Here is a 15,389-nt window from a genome sequence, read left to right as displayed (position 1 = left end):
AACTCCTTTGGGGTTGGTTTCTTTGTCTGCCTCTCCAGAGCACACAGGTCCCACTGGGGACTCATGGGTGGCCGTCTGTCTGTCTTGTGGGTGTCGTTTCTCTCCCATCCCCTCCCAGCCACAGGCACCTAACTCCTCCCTCCCCAGGACCCTAGGGGGAAGGTGACAGAGGGCAAGGGTTTGGGGCTTACATGGCTCCAGGGGCAAGGAAGGAGCCAGACAGGAGTTTTCTATCTGTTTATTTAAAAACAGAATATCGTTTTTGTATGTACAAATGTGCACATATTTACATGGAATGTACATACGAGGGAGCCAGGTCCGAGGTCCCGGGCTGGCTGAGGGGCAGGGCGGGGAGTCTCTCCTCTGGTCCAGAGACCCAGAAGGCGTGAGGCCAGGAGGGGTTTGGGCACTCAGCTGAGGGATTCGGCCAAGTGTACCTGGAAGGACCAGGTAGAAACAGGCCCCCTCTACACTCAGCCTCCACCCAGAGACATAGCTAGAAAAGCCCTGAGGAGGCGGCCCCAAGACCCTGGGGATGGAGACAGTTTTGCCCCCAGCAGCTCCGTTGTGTACCCCGGACGCCCACCCTCTCTCCCCAACGACCAAACCAGGATCCCTCGGCACCAAGTCCCAACAGCCACGCACGGGGCACAGGCCACTGTGGACACAGCTAAGAAAACAGGAGCCCAGGGAACTGAGGACTGACCCTGGCCCCAAAGTCACAACCCAGGTGGACACCCTCTGACCCCTCCAGCTCCAGGCTCCCTCCCGAGAGGCCTCCTAGGCTCAGATGCCTCCAAGGAAACTCTCTCAGACCCACAGGAAGTCAGTCCCGGGGTCTGGGCTGTGCCGGGCTCCCGCACAAACTGGCCTCACTTGAAGTGGAAGCGACTTCATACAAATCAAAAGTCTGTTTAAGTCTTTTTCTTCTCAAAGGGTTCAGAGCAGTAGTCCTCAGAGAGAGTATGTCCGTGCGGCAGGCCCCGAGGCCACTAGAGGGCAGAGGGCTGCTTCTGGAACAGCTGGCGACTCTGTGGACCTCAGGCTGGGGCTCCACACTCGCCCTCTGGCGCCCAGTGGGGGAGCCCAGCTCCCCCACTCAGGAGGCCAGGTTCCAGCTCCAGCTGTGCCCGCACACCTGGAAATACCAGCCGTCTCCACCTCTTGCCTCCAGCCTCCACGTCGCTAATACTGCTCTGGGTTCTGAAGCAAACACCTGCGTTCGCAGGCGGAGGCCACACAGCCACGCACACCCCCAGCCGACACTCACACTCACACTCACACACAGACTCAGTGACCTGCACACACAGCGCAGGGACGCAGCCAACGGGCCGTCCCGGCATCAGACGCAGGGGCTGGAGGGAAAAGTTGAGCAGTCCGTGGGGTGTGGGGGGCCGAGAGAGCAGAGAACCCCCACGTCGGCAGAGGGAGCCAGGCTCGGGGAGGCGGGCCTGGGTCAGACCAGGTGCCCCCGCCCGTTGATGTAGATGCCGTTGCCCGTGGGCTTGGCCCTCAGTGTCCCGTTCTCCTGCACAAAGTGGCTCATGGCCTGCTTGATGCCTTCGTCGCCATCCTCCTCTTCCTCCGCCCGCTCGGAGCCTGGGGACAGCAGCTCGGTCTGCGTCTCTATCTCCCTCACCGTGGTCAGTGTGGAGTAGCTGCGGCCCTCTGGCTCCTCGCTCTGCAGACCGAGGGCAGGGGCGTGTCAGGGACCACAACTGGGCAGTCAGACCCAAGGGGGCCGGTGGGGCAAGGCAGGGTCGGAGGTCAGGCACAAGCAGGGGTCAGGGGTCATGACTGTCTGAGAAGCACAGGGGACCAGAGAGGGAGCTGGGAGCAAGTGTTGGGTTGGGGACATGGGGACAGAGACAGTGACAGAGGCAGAGCAGGGGTGTGGGCTGGCAGCCTGAGCCAGGCTGAGGTGAGAGAGTGAGGAGAGGGGCTGTGGACCCAGCACACGAGGAGCAAGAGGGGGGCCTGAGAGTGGTGGGGACACCGGTGGGGCCGGGGGCCTCACCATCACAGAGCAGCTACTGTTGTCCTTGAGACTATCGGGGTGGCCCTCGGCTCTCAGCCCTACACTCTCCTCCGGCTGCGGGGGCCCGGACATGGGGGAGGAGTCAGGACAGGGCCCCGCCTCTCCACTCTGTCCTCCACCAGCCTCCTCCCAGACCATCGTCCCCCAGCCCCACAGCCCCTCTCTTCTGAATACAAGCATCCTCCAGTCCATCCCAGCATGGCATCTGGTGACTTCAGGAGATGCAAAGCAGCAGCCACACCCCCCAAAGGCGCCCTGGAGCAGCCCCCACTGGGACTCAGTGGCCGAAAGGCGTGGAGCTCCTGGTCTGCAGGGGGCACATACCTGGTTCCGGGGGTCCGCGTGGTGGGAATGCATCCTCCGGATGGAGTTCTCCCTGGTCAGGGTCAGCTCCTCCTCACTGGGAAAGACACCGATAGGTCAGGAGTGGAGGGTTGTGGGGGCCTCCCCAGTGAGCCCAGCCACTGGGACACGGGGCCGTGGGTTGTGCTGTCCCTGACGTGTGACTGAGAAGCCGCCGAGCGCTTGTGGGCGGGCACATGTGTGCAAGCACAGACACCCAGGCGGGCCTATGGATCCTCGTCCAGCCGTGGTCCAGGCTCCAAGCTCTTTCTCACCTCCCGAAAGCCTGTCCATAAGCTCCCGTGATGTCCACACTCAGTCCCCTCCCCCTCCCTGGTCCCAGCCCACCTGCTGCTTGCCTCCTCTGTATCCCCAGCTTAGCTTACCACCCCCCAGGAGCAGCCAGGACTCACAATTTCTGGGTCATCTGCTGGGCCTTGCGCCGGTGGTATAACGACATCAGCAGCACCACCACTACCAGAAGGCACAGGAGCAGTGCTGCGATCACCCCCACCACCACCACCGAGGCCGACACCACGTCCACCTGCTTCCCTGTGGTCTCCTCCGGGTCTGCTGGGGACAGGCCGCCGTCTGAGCCGGACGCCCAGGTCCTGACGCCTCCCCCGCCACTGTCCTCACAAAGCACATGCAGAACCACCCCACAGGCACATGGTCCCGCCCTCTCCAGTTGGCTCAGTCTTGCTTCTGTGGCCCCCGGCCCCTGGTCCCTGGTCCCTGTGTCTGCCCCAGGGCTTACCAACCACTTCCACGGTGACCTGAGAGTCCCTCGAGGACAGCTCATTGCTGACGTGGCAGACGTACACACCACTGTGCTCGGGGGCCAGCGGGGGGAAGCCCAGGGTGTCCCCTTCCACACGCACCCCGCTCGGCAGAGGCCCATCCAGCCTGGGGGACGGGGAAGCCTATGGGTGCTGGCTGGCCGGGCGGGCTGAGGCCGCCACCGCCCAACAAGCCCAGACGGCCCTGCACCGCCTTCCCACCTGTCGTCACCCAAGCCCAGGCTGTTCCCACGGTGCCCCTCCCTCCCCCAGGCAGGCCTGGGCAGAGGCCCCCTTCTCCCTGCCGCCCAGCCTGACCTGGGCACCCCCCACACACGCGTGCCATCCCATGAGCTCCCGCAGGCCTCGCGTCACCCAGCCCTGGGCGCCAGGCACATGGGGCGTGGAGTCCACACAACAGGATGCTTCATTCCTGCCTGGGCCCCAGCGTACTTGGAAAAAGGGATGAGGGCCCCGCCCCCATGGGGCTGCACACTGCGACCAGGGCAGAGCCCCAGGCACAAGGCCACGCGCCCATCACGGGCTCCCACACGTGGGCCCGACCCTCCCAATTCCCCGGCCAGCAGACCCTGGAAAGGGCCAGGTCCTCCATAAGGGAACTGGCGGAGGTGGGGGCAGGTTATAAGTGTCGGTTTAATAGCAGTTCTAATCAGGTATCGTTTTGTCTTGCCCACTTTAGGAAGTTACATAAATATATACAATGTTCATATTTAAATGCCTCATTATACTTTAGCATTTAAAAGTTAGGGGGAAAAAGCCAAGGTCTTTATTAGCTTTTTCCAGGTACAATCCAGCAGCATTCGGCGACCACGTGTGTTCTTGTGTTGGTCTGAATGTGCACCCCAATTTATCTGGGGCTCAAAATATGTTGTCCCAGCCCATAATGAGGACACACCAGCCTTAGAGGGAAGGACCCCGGGCCCTTACCGTGTCCAGTTGTAGGAGGGAGGGGGCTGCCCTTCACTCAGGCACTTGAGAGTAGCGCCTTCTCTGCCCACCTGCCACAGCTTTCGGTCTTCAAGGCCCCTCACAGAGGCCTCGGCAAGGACTGGGTGGGAGGCGGGAGGACAAACATGGGAACGACAGCTTTGATCTTGCTGTTCCTCGAAGGGTTCCCACACCAGGCCCCACCCTGCCTGGAAGGGACCCCCCAACCTCTGCTTCCTACCCATCAGTACCAGCCCTGCCCCTGGCCGCATACTGCTGGCAGAGCCTCACCACAAGGCTCCCCCCTCTCAGAGCTCAGAGAGTCCACAGTGGCCGCCCCTCAGGGCCTCAGCACACCCCTGCCTGCCCCCCAGGGTGCCCAGCACAGCTGGAAGCTAAACAATCCCACTGCTTCATTCGCTTCCTTAACCAACATCTATCAAGGACCAGCTTTGTGCCAAATGCTGGGTTAGCAGTGGCCTTCCCCAGAGGCTCGAAGGCAATGCAGAGTTCCCTGTGCACCTTCCCTGCACTGAGCCAGGCGCTTGGCACTCCCGGTTCCTAATTCCCACTGGAACCCTGGAAGTGGGGTGACTATGCCCCCAGCCTAGTGAGGCTGATGGGCCCCTGGTAAACAGCAGGACCTGGGCTTGTCCCAAGTTTCTCTCTGGTCCCAATTCCAAGTTTACATGTCACTCTCCCCGCAGCCCTGTGAGGCAGGCGACCGCCTTTGTCAGGAGCAGGGTGCTGAAGGTCGGAGAGAACACCTGGCCCTCCCCGTTCAGGCTGGCGTTCTCTCAGCCACATGTCGTGGCCACGGGACCCGGCCTGGTGCGGCACAGGGTGTCTCGGTGTCTCACCCATTTTCTTGATGCCTGTGGGCCCCGCCCCCACCGAGACCCCAGCACTCACAGGCCACTTGGAGGACGTGGGTGATCCTCTGGTCCTGCAGCAGGCCTGGGTGGGACACCACGCAGGTAAGCGGCTGCCCGTTCATGCTGCGGCTGGGCACCAGGTGGAACTCCGAAGTGACAGCCGCTGAGCGGGAGTGTGTGAAGGAGCGGTTGTACGTGGTGCCCTTGACTTCTGTGTCCCAGGTCACGGTGGGGGCCGGGCTGCCCTCCGCTGTGCAGGAGGCGGCCAGTGTCAGGCCCTGGCCCTCTTCCAGCGCTGGGCCAGGGTTCAGTGAGGGTAAGGGAGGCACTGCAGAGGGAGAGACAGACAGGAGGTATGGTCACAAGGAGTCTGCTCCGCCAGTCAGGAGGCCCCGCCCCTCCCAGCTCAGCCCCTCTCATTTCACCAAGAAAGATACCAGATGAGTGGTAGGATTTGGTGTTTTTTACAATAAGCTGGGTCACTTTTGAATGAAAACAATGAAGCAATTTAAAAACGAACCAGATAACATGTATGTAATAATAATAATAGGCGCCATTTATTAAGCACTTGTGCCCAGTGTCATGCTAAATACCTCACGAACATCCTCTCATTTGGCCTGCGCACCACTGAGCTGCACAGGCGTTATCTTCCCTGGTTCAGCGGCAGGGAGGCCGAGGCTCAGGGAGGCTAAGTGACGCGTCCCTAGACCAGCAGCTATTAGGTGCTGAGGCCTAGGTCACACTTGCGTTTTTCTGCGAGGCTGGTGGGTAGAGGGACCCAATACCGGCCTTCCCGTCCTTGTGGCAGTAACAGCCCAAGCACAGGACAGAGGACACTTCACTTGGCCGTGGGTCTAGGGCCTCCGCTGAGCACGAGAGCCCACAGGGCCAAGTGGCGCTTTAAAGGACAGTTCTGGTCTCTGACCACATCCACTGAAGTTCTAGATCAAACGATATTAGCCCTACCTGGTCATATCTGGGCCTGCACGTCCACTGGAAGGAGGCTTTGAAAGGGTGTCTTTAAATGTTGTGGAAACCAGTAAGTTCAGCTTGGAGAGGAGAGTTGGGTGGGGCAGGAGCAAGGTCTTTTGCTTTTTTTTTTTTTTTTTTTTTTTTTGAGACAGAGATTCTTGTGTGTGCCCTAACCTGAGATGGAACCCACAACCTTGGTGCATCAGGGACAATGCCTTAACCAGCTGCGCCACCAGGCTGGGGTCTCTGCTCTTTGAAATGTGGGCTGCTGGACAGTCACCCTGGGTCCAAGCCAGGGGGAGGGCCTCCAGCCTGAGCTGGGAAGGAGTGGGGCAGGGGCCTGGGAAGGCATCCAGGTGCGGTTGGAGGCGGGGGATCAAGGGGAGGGGAGGGCTGGTGCAGGAAGCAGAGAGCGCGGGCACCGGTGAGAGAATGAGCTGGGTTGTGTTGCCCCACAGGTTGGAAGAAACCAAGGGGGAAGATTTCAGGTCAGCGGGAGGAAGCCCTGCTAACAGTGAAGGGATTCTTCCCCAAGGCTGACCCAGTTGGCTCAAGTCGCTGGGGTCACCTGGAGATTGGGGGGGGAGGATGGGCTGTGAGGCTCCCTCAACCTCCGCTACCCCACCTCTTACTCCTGCCCGTCCCTGCGCCCCCTCCGCGACCCCACACCCCCGCAGGCGCCCTTGGGTCTCGGCACAGGCAGCAGGCTTACCCAGCACGCGGAGCTGCAGCCGCGCCTGGAAGCTGCCGGCGGGGAAGGTGCTCACGCGGCACTCGTACTCGCCCTCGTCTGCCTGCACCGCGTTCCGCAGCAGCACCGCGCCGTCCAGGGGGTTCCGCGGTAGCGGCGGCTGCTCCACGCGGCCCTCGTAGCCCGGGCTCACGTGCAGTCCGTACTGGGCGTGCAGCAGCGCCAGCTCCCGCGGGCCCTCGCTCCCGTCCCGGCGCGCCCAGGCAACCTGCGCCACCTGCTCGTTGGGGTCGCCTCGGTAGAAGCAGGGCAGCCTCGCGTCTTGACCCAGCACCACCGTCACCAGGTCCGCGCTCTCCAGCTCGCCAGCCACGCACTGGCCTGCAGGGGCAGAGGAGACAGCCAGGGTTAGGGGCCCCGGGGGGACACGCATAATGAGGATGACGGAAGGGGGCACTTGGGGCCATTACCTCACTACAACCACAGAGCATTCCCAGCAGGTAGGCGTTATTCTCACCATTTAATAGGTGAGGAAACTGAGACCCAGGGAGGAAGTGACTTGCCTAAGGCCACGCCCAGGAGGAGTGGAAGAGTTACACCCTCTCCCAGTCCAGGGTGGGGGCTGTGACCCACCGGAGACCATGCCTCTGCCCTCAGGGCACTCAGGGTCCTCTCAGGGGGCCACGTCCGTGTTCCTGGGCGTACCATGGAAACGCCCGTCCCACCGAGGGGGCAAGAGCGCCTGCAGGAGGCGTGGCCACGGGCCAAGGCCACGGCAAGGGCCTGGGTGTGCGGGATAGCCCATCCCAGGCAGCCCTGCAGAACAGCCTTTGCGAGGCTTGAAGATGAGAGACCTGGATTCCCAGGGAGAGGAAGGTGGCCTAAGTGGGAGGGGATGGAGGCTGCAGGACAGGAAGGAGCAAGCCCCCCCAGACAGAAAGGCCGCGCTCCGCAGATGCTCGGTGAGTGACAGGGTCCGCCCGGGAGCCGCAGCCAGAGGACCAGGACGTGGGGACAGCGCGGGCGGCGAGTGCCCGTGCATCCATGAGGAAGAGCGAGCCCTGCAGACCAGATCGGCCCTGCAGCCCTGTCTGCAAGGAGGGCCTGGCTCCTGCCCCCATGACAGCGCAGGTGGAGACCGAGAGGGGCCCAGGTGCGGTGGTTCTGACTCAGTGCCCTGCAAGGAGGGGCCAGGCGAGCCCCTGGGTGGTGGGCGGGGGGAAGGGGACAGTTCCTGGGAGAAGCTCGGCACGACCGACCTGCCCAGGAAGGGAGATGACCGGCAGACTCAAACGCGCTCCACACACCCGCTGCGCAGTCCTCGTTCCCACGGCCCTGCAGGCACGCCCTCCTCCCTCTCTGGTGGCTGCTACTCACCTGTGTGGACACCGTCCTGGAGTCCACCCCCCACCCCACTGTGGGCGCAGGCAGCTTGGTGCCACCCCTGCAGCGGCTCCCCTCCCCCCCCACCACAGCGCTTCATCCTGCCGATTGCGCCTGCCGTTCCCCCTGCTGAGCTCCTCAGAGAGGAGACTGGGCCTCACGTCGCACGTGTAGCATGTGGCCTGCATCCCGGCCTGTAATCGGCGCTCGGTCAGGCCACTGGGTGAGCGAATGAGTGAGACAGGCAGAGGGTGGGCAGGGGCACCAAGGAGGAACCAGCAGTCTCTCTGGGCTGGGCAGGGAGAAGTGGGCAGCGTGGCCTTTGGCAGGAAGGACTGGTTAGCTGGGTTTGCTACAAGGGAAAGAAGAAGGGGGTGGACGGGGCAGGCATGGGGGGACAGGGGCACCCCCAGTGGGTCAGAGGGTCCCAGTGAAGCAGAGCCTGGGGCAGAGGGAGGGGTCCCGAAGCCCTGCTTGCATGGGATGGGAGGGCGGCGGAGGGAGGAGGCTGCTGGGAGCTGGGAGGGCCCTGAAAGGGACGGGACAGACCTGCAGGGCTGGATACCAGGGCCCTGAGCCACCTGAGTTGGTGTTGGTCCCACCCAGCCCAGCCTGGGAGTCCAGCGAACCGCATGTACTCTCCCCAGCCCCTCCCGTCCACCCCAGAGGGGGCAGGGCCACCAGGGAAGGCCTGGGGTGGCCGCAGATGGGGGCTTCCTGCACCTCGTCCTCTGTTCCCACATGGCTGTCTGCACTGGCTACCGGAACCCAAGCCCGGCCCCAGCGAGACACTGAAGCCCCTCTGAGGACGACTTCCAGGATGGCGCCAGAGTGTGCTTCTCATTCGCATCCTGACACTTGACAACCACCTGCCCCCCAACTGGTCACCCACACTCTCCCCAAAATCAGTCCCCAGGGCACAGCAGGCACCGAGCAGCCAGCACACACCCGGTCCCACCCTCGGGTCCCTGCCAGTGAGCCCAAGACCCGCGTCCCAGGGACAAGCCCAAACTTTGCACAATGAGGAGCCCAGGACAACAGGGAAGCCCCTCTGGATTTCTCCCACAGCCCCCCTTGTCCCAAATCCAGTATTTAGTGGGAGCATCTCAGCTCAGGGGGACACCCGCCCCCACACGTACGCACGCACGCACGCGGAAGGAGGAGAGAGCCTGCGCTCAGGCGGAACCAGAGCAGCCAGGACGGCCTCCCCTCCCCCGCCCAGGGCCTCCCTGGTGTCAGCATGGTGATGTCACCAGCGCACGGAAGACACACCGCCTGTCTGGTGAGGTCACGGTGTGGGCCAAGCCTACCACCCTTCTCCTGCGCCTGTTTGCTGAGGCTGGTGGACTCTGCTGGCAGGCCCTCCGCCCTCTGACCCTCCCAGCCCTCCACCCTGCAGCCCCAGGACGCTGGTCAGGAGCCCTGGTGATTCAGACCTGCTGCGGAGCCACAGCCGCCACCAGCCACACCTTGCGCAAGGGAGGGAACAGGCCCGACTGGCCAGACGGGTCCCTGCCCGGCCTCCCCCACCCGGGCCAGGCCCCCACACCCGCGTGCTCCCAGACCGGCCCTCCCTGGATGCCGCTGGCTGGCTACTCCCCCCTCCCCTGAGCTTGACCCCAACTTTCCCCTGTGTGTGAGGCCTGGCCTGTGGTCTCAGGAGGGGAAACTGAGGCCAACAGCCACAGAGAGTGTCTCTGGGGAAGGAGGCTCTTCCTTACAAGGGGACTTTCCCCATCAGCATCCCCTGGGGGGACAGTGGGGTCAGTGAGGAGGAGGGAGTGTGAGTTCTGTGGGCCTGGATGCAGGGCTGCAGGTGAGGCCTGGGGCTCTGGTGGCTGGTTGTCTGCACACTGGGGCTGTCTCCTCACCTGCAGGAGGTGTGTTGCCTGGGGGTGGTACCATCTGACCTTCTGGACAGTGTGCGTACCTTTGTGTGTCCAGAGAGAAGCGCTGGGCGGCTATGCATGTGGGTGAGGGGGCTTCGGACTCTGCGCATGGTGGACACTCGGACGTCTGCCTGCCTGCCTGGTCCCCTGTCTCAGCTGTCTCGGTCAGTGGCATGTGGCTCTGTGTCTGGCCAGAGTGATGCCCTGGCCGCCCTCCCACCTCAGCACAGAGTGCAGGGCAGAGTCGGCTCAGGCGCAGGGACCCAGAAATGAGGTCACTGTCCCCCCCAGGTGACGGGAATTTGCCGTCAAGGGCTCCCCATCAGAACAGAACAAGACCTCACTCTGCCCTTGCTCCTTAGGTTCTCACCAGGACTCACCCTCCTCACCGCCAGCTGCTCCCCAGACTCCAAGCACCTCTGGCCCCCCAAGGGCTCTGCTGAGGCTACTACCTGAAAACTAGCTCTGGCTCCAGATCCCCACGATGGTCTTCTGGTGCAGGTGTGGCAGAAAGGGGCACCCTGCCTGGGGCTGGGGGAAGGGCCGAGCCATGCAGGGTCTGGGCTCCTCCATGAATCCGAGCCTCCCCCGCAGAGTGGGGAGATGCAGGTGAGACAGGTGAGAAGGCACCTGGGAGGGGGGCCCTGAAGCCCCCCATTCAGGACAGGTGACACAAACAAGCCCTTTTCCTTCCCCTCCTGCACTGCTGTGGCCGTGGAGTGCTGAGCAACTCTGGAAAACCAGGAGACTCTCCCTCACTTACCCCCATCATCCTAAGCCCCCCAGCTTAGTGAGAGCTTCCCAACCCGGGCAAAGCGCCCACCCACCGATTAGAGTCTGGGAGGGGGGGCCACACTGATCGCAGCGAGAGCCGAGAGAACAATGGGGCAGGGCAGGCCTGGAGGCAGCTCCGCTCTGGCCCAGACACACAGATAAGTCCCCTAAACCCCCCGGAGCCAGTCTGAGCCCGGCTGAGTCACCACAGCAGCCACACTGTGGGTGGGAGACCCAGGATTCAACTTCTCCCAAACTCCTGAGGTCCTAGCCACCCCCAAATCCTGCCAGCCACCCCCCAAGTGCGGCCAGCTCTGCCCCAGCTCGGCTCTCGGCTCACACCAATTGTAAAGGCAAGGGGAGTGGGGCAGAGAACTAAGGGGAAGGCCGGGGCCAAGGTTCCTGTCCTTCCTTCACAGCCCTCCTCCAGGGGCTAGCAGCCCCAGGTCTGAACGTCACCTTCTCCTTTTCTGTTCTGTTCCCCTGAACTCCTCCCCTCCCCTCCCGACTCAGCTCCTACCCTCCCCAGCCTCCCCCCTGCCTAAATCTGGTGCAGAAATGGCTGTTTGGACCTGGCTGCTGTGACTCTGGATTGTGAACCAGAAGGTGGCCAGTTCAATTCCCAGTCAGGGCACATGCCTGGGTTGCGGGCCAGGTCCCCCGTGTGGGGTGCCCGAGGCAGCCGGTCCACGTGTTCCTGGGGCGGTGGGCTCTGCTGCACTGTCTCTGTGGCAGGGTCCTCTCAGCGCAGCCCCCGAGCCACCCAGCGTCCCGGAGGTCACTGGGGCCACAGGGCCTGCCTGGTTCTGGGCAGGTCCTACAGGAAAGGGCCTGCCCCCCAGTGTAACAGGAGTAGAAAACCAGGGACGGCCTCTCCCTTTCTAGGAAACCAACCCCAACAAAAGGCTGGTCCTCACCCCCAGAGCACAGACCTCAGAATTCGGAGAACCCCTCACCCTCTGACCCTGGGGGGCCCAGTTGGGCCAGACAAAGAGCTAGGGAGGAGACCCTACTGGAGGGGTGTCAGGGTGTGGGCAGACTTGGGAGGGAGGAGGAGGGGACCTCACCCGGAAGCTCATCCCATTAAAGAGAAACAAAGAGCTGAGTTTGGGCGCCTCCCAAGCCCGCTCATCTCCCTGTCAGGGGTGGGGCAGGGCCCCAGGGCGCAGAGCTCTCCTGGCCCCGCAGTTGGGGGCCCAACGTGCTGAGGCAGAAGGTGGTGCCTGGGGAAAGCTGGCCTTGGTTCCCACTCAGAGATGCGGCCAGGCCACCCCCCTCTATTGCCACAGCCAGACTGACCACCCGGCTGGACGTTCGCACACAAAGGCTCTCAGATCTGGGAAGCCATGGAGACCATCAGGTCCCACCTCTGGGTGTCTTCGGTGCCCCCAGCCCCCTAACAGATTAATAGCCAAACTGGGGCCAGAGTCCAAGCCTTCTGGCTTCTCTCAGCCCAAGGCTTTTTCAGGGACAAGAAACACTCCAGCTTCCCGGGGGCCGCTGAGGGGATGCCTGAACACAGAGAAGGCGGACGGGGGTGGCAGTGTGGGGGGCCCCCTGGTGCTCAGGCCAAGGGCCTGAGGTCTGCACCCCAGCCCTCAGGGCACCTGCCAGCCCTGTGGGCGTGACAGCATTGTGGTGATTGGCTGGGCACCAGCCTCCAGGGCCATCCTGGGGCCAGGCTGCCTCCCTGTCCACAGCCCCCTTCCGCCAGGCACTGGGCAGGGTTGGGGTGATGCCCTTCCTGGAGGGGGCCTCCTCTCCCCTTCCCTGGGCTTCTGGTAGGAAGAACAGCTCTGTGTCGTGGAGAAAGATGCCAGGGACCCTGCCCTGCTGCACGCAGGCGTCCCGGACTCAGTGGGCTTGGAGCCGGCAGACCCAGCAGTGACTGGCAGGGCTCCCTGCCCTGCCTGCTTCTCCGTCTCCCTCCTGTCCAGTGCGGGAGCTAGAGCTTCAAGATCTTTGATCCCGGCCGAGTCCTGAGACTCAGCAACTCCACTCCTGAGTGTGGGCAGGTCCTGCGGGAGTGGCTGAGGCCCTGGCCCCCTGTAGCAGGCCACGCCCTCCTGGCCTAAGCAAGTGAGGAGGGTAGTCTGGAGAGTGGGACTTAGGATGTGGGGAGCAGGGGCCAACTGCCTTTCCATTTTAAGATCGAAGGAGAGCAGCCCCACCACCCGCACATCCAGGCCTTGACGGCTTTGGCTGGGGACACGGCGGGGACGATGCTGGCCCTCCTGGGCAACCAGGCTGCTCCAAGGATTGGGAGTCAAACTGTCCCATGAGCAGGTCCCCAGACCCCCAAAGGGGGCCGCCTCCGCTACTCATCACCCTGGGCATGGCCCATGCAATCCCGCTGGGGTCTCCTTGGGCACAGCACACACGCTGTTCCCCATCTGAAGATGAGAAACCCAGGTCACTTATGTCTGCTCTCTGCACACCAGGCAGCAGGGATACAAGGCATCTGTTATATCTGCTCTCTGCACACCAGGCAGCAGGAATACAAGGCATCTGTTATATCTGCTTTCTGCACACTAGGCAGCAGGAATACAAGGCATCTGACTCAGACAATGGGGGACAGGGGTGAGCTAGAGGGAACCACACCTAGCTGAACAAGGTTCCCTGCCCCAGGTCCCACCTTGTCTGAGGAATCACCGCATGACCCCACCATGCCTCTAACAATGTGTCCAGGGAAAGCGAGGGGCCGCTGCCCCGAACAGGTGCCTGGTCCTGGGACTCTAGGATGCCACGGAGAGAGGAGGAGGGCCGCCCTGTCCTCTCTCTGGGCACCAGGCATCCTGCACTCACTCCCATGACTGCAGACCAGCTCAGCCTGAGTCAGCCTCAGCGCCAGTCAGCAGTTCTGGGCCCAGCAGGGAGGTGAGGGCTGCCCCCGGAGACCCCGAGTGGAGGGTGCCCTGCCCCTCTGCACCTCATCTCTTTCCCCCGAGGCAGCTCCAGTCTCTGCGGCAGTCATCAGGGCACCCAGACGTGGTGGCCTGGCCCAGGGCAGGAGGGGACACCAAGAGGAGCTGGTCTGAGCCTCCTGGGGGCACGACTGGCAGTGGGGGTGGGAGAGGGAATGGGTGCTCAGTGCAGATTCGAGGGAGGGAGGGTGGGTGTGTGTGCTCACCCAACCCGGGCTCGGCAGCAAGGGTCCCGGTGGCTCCAGGAGGCCTACCTGTGAACGACGCCAGGAGCAACAGCAGCAGCCAGAGCTCAGGCCCCCACATGTCGGCTCCCAGGGACAGGGGCCTTGGTCCAAACGCAGACCTGCCCAGCGTTTCTGAAGGTCCGCTGAGTGCTCCCTGGGAGCCGGCTCGAGAGCTGGAGAGGGCGCCAACCCAAAGGCAGGGGAAGTCACGGAGTCCTCAGGCACCGTAGCACCGGCCTGTCCCTCCGGGGCTCCTGCGAGGGGACCTGCCCGTTCTGCCCACCCCACTGTGGTTACCCCCAAGGAGCGGTGATCGGAGCTCTGTGCTCCCCCAGAGCTTCTTCCCACGCTGTGGCCAACAACTACGGTAGAAACCTGGGAACCTGCTCAGCAGGTCAGAACAGGTGCGTCTCTGGGGGCTGGGCCTGGCACGGAGACGCAGAGCCGCCGCCCCCACGGCCTGGGCCAGCTAATGGGTGCTGGGGAGGGAGGGAAGGACCTGGTGGGGTGGGATCCCATCCTCAGCTCTAGGCTTCACCTGGCAGCATGTGTGGAAGGGGCTGTGAAGAGAGAAGCAAGGTGGAGGGGTAGGCGGGGAGGGCAGCAGAAGGCCCTCTGGCCCCAGGAGGGAGGTGTGGGCCGGGAGGAATAGGGCAAGGCCCTGTGGGTGGAGAGGAACCTAAGCATCCCATACCCCGCCAGCCTTGCTGCCCTCCTGGGACCTTAGCATCCTCCCAGGCTCCTGGGGGTGGGAGGGGCTCAGTGTTGGCGGCCCAGACTCAGGGGCGGCGGAGACAGACCCAGCCCTGTCCGTCCTCCCTCAGATGAGAAGCGGCCCAGAGAGTGGAGGGGCTTGCAGGAGGGCCTCTCAGGGTTCACTCAGATGCCTGTGTTTCGGAGGCAGGAAGCTACTTCAAAGATCCTTAAGGAGGAACCTGAGGGACCCCCCACCCCACCCCTAGGTATGAGACGCCAAGGGACTGACCAGGGAATTAGCCCCTAGGTTTCTGGCCTGCCCACCTGGTCACACCTTCTTGTTACCTGGCCAGGAGTCCCACAGGTGCGAGGGGTCCCTTCCCACCATCTCCATGGTCACTTTGCCCATTTATCTCACAATACTAGGCTTCGAAAGGACGATCTTGATTTAAACCATCTCCTGCTCTTCCTCAGCCTCTGCTAGGCCCTTTATTACAGTTTGCGCACTTGTAATTGTGCACATCTTATCTCCGTAAGTAAATTGTAAGCTTCGGTTCAGGCAGCATTGATTGAAGCCTGCTGTGTGCCAGGGAGTCAGCAAATGTGTAAATTGAGGGACAGGACGAGAGCTGCAGTCTGTGAACTTGAAAGTCAGGCTTGTTTTACCTTCTTGTCTCAGTTATCCATGCTGAGACAGCCCCCAGCACACAAGGGACTGAATACCTCATCTTAAAGGCGAGTCCAGGAAGGCAGGGGTGTCGGTAGAGACCCCTGGTTGGTGACCGGGACCATACCCATCCCTGCTCTGGACCAGGATCCCTCTCTGGCCCTAGATCCCAGCTCTCAGCCGT

General features: G+C 62.8%; 1 protein-coding gene across 3 annotated transcripts; it reads right to left on the bottom strand.

Moving 5' to 3' along the window:
* Window positions 1–224: 224 nt before the first annotated feature.
* NECTIN4 (nectin cell adhesion molecule 4) lies at window positions 225–14,296 on the bottom strand. Of its 3 annotated transcripts, none has more exons than XM_053915938.2 (9): window positions 13,870–14,296; window positions 6,667–7,026; window positions 5,020–5,310; window positions 4,108–4,228; window positions 3,138–3,286; window positions 2,794–2,953; window positions 2,363–2,438; window positions 2,018–2,092; window positions 225–1,681 (listed from the first exon to the last, which is right to left on the bottom strand). In XM_053915938.2, exons 1-9 carry the CDS (start codon window positions 13,919–13,921, stop codon window positions 1,457–1,459), a joined length of 1,509 nt encoding a protein of 502 aa, XP_053771913.1. In that variant the 5' UTR covers window positions 13,922–14,296; the 3' UTR covers window positions 225–1,456. The 3 variants fall into 3 exon arrangements, with proteins under 3 accessions (XP_053771913.1, XP_053771914.1, XP_053771915.1); XM_053915939.2 differs by having other exon boundaries at window positions 2,794–2,950; window positions 13,870–14,292; XM_053915940.2 differs by lacking the exon at window positions 2,018–2,092 and having other exon boundaries at window positions 13,870–14,290.
* Window positions 14,297–15,389: the final 1,093 nt, after the last annotated feature.

Source organism: Desmodus rotundus, chromosome 12 (genome assembly GCF_022682495.2).
Source record: "Desmodus rotundus isolate HL8 chromosome 12, HLdesRot8A.1, whole genome shotgun sequence".
NCBI classification, from domain to species: Eukaryota; Metazoa; Chordata; class Mammalia; order Chiroptera; family Phyllostomidae; genus Desmodus; species Desmodus rotundus.
This window is presented reverse-complemented; position numbering and strand designations above follow the sequence as displayed.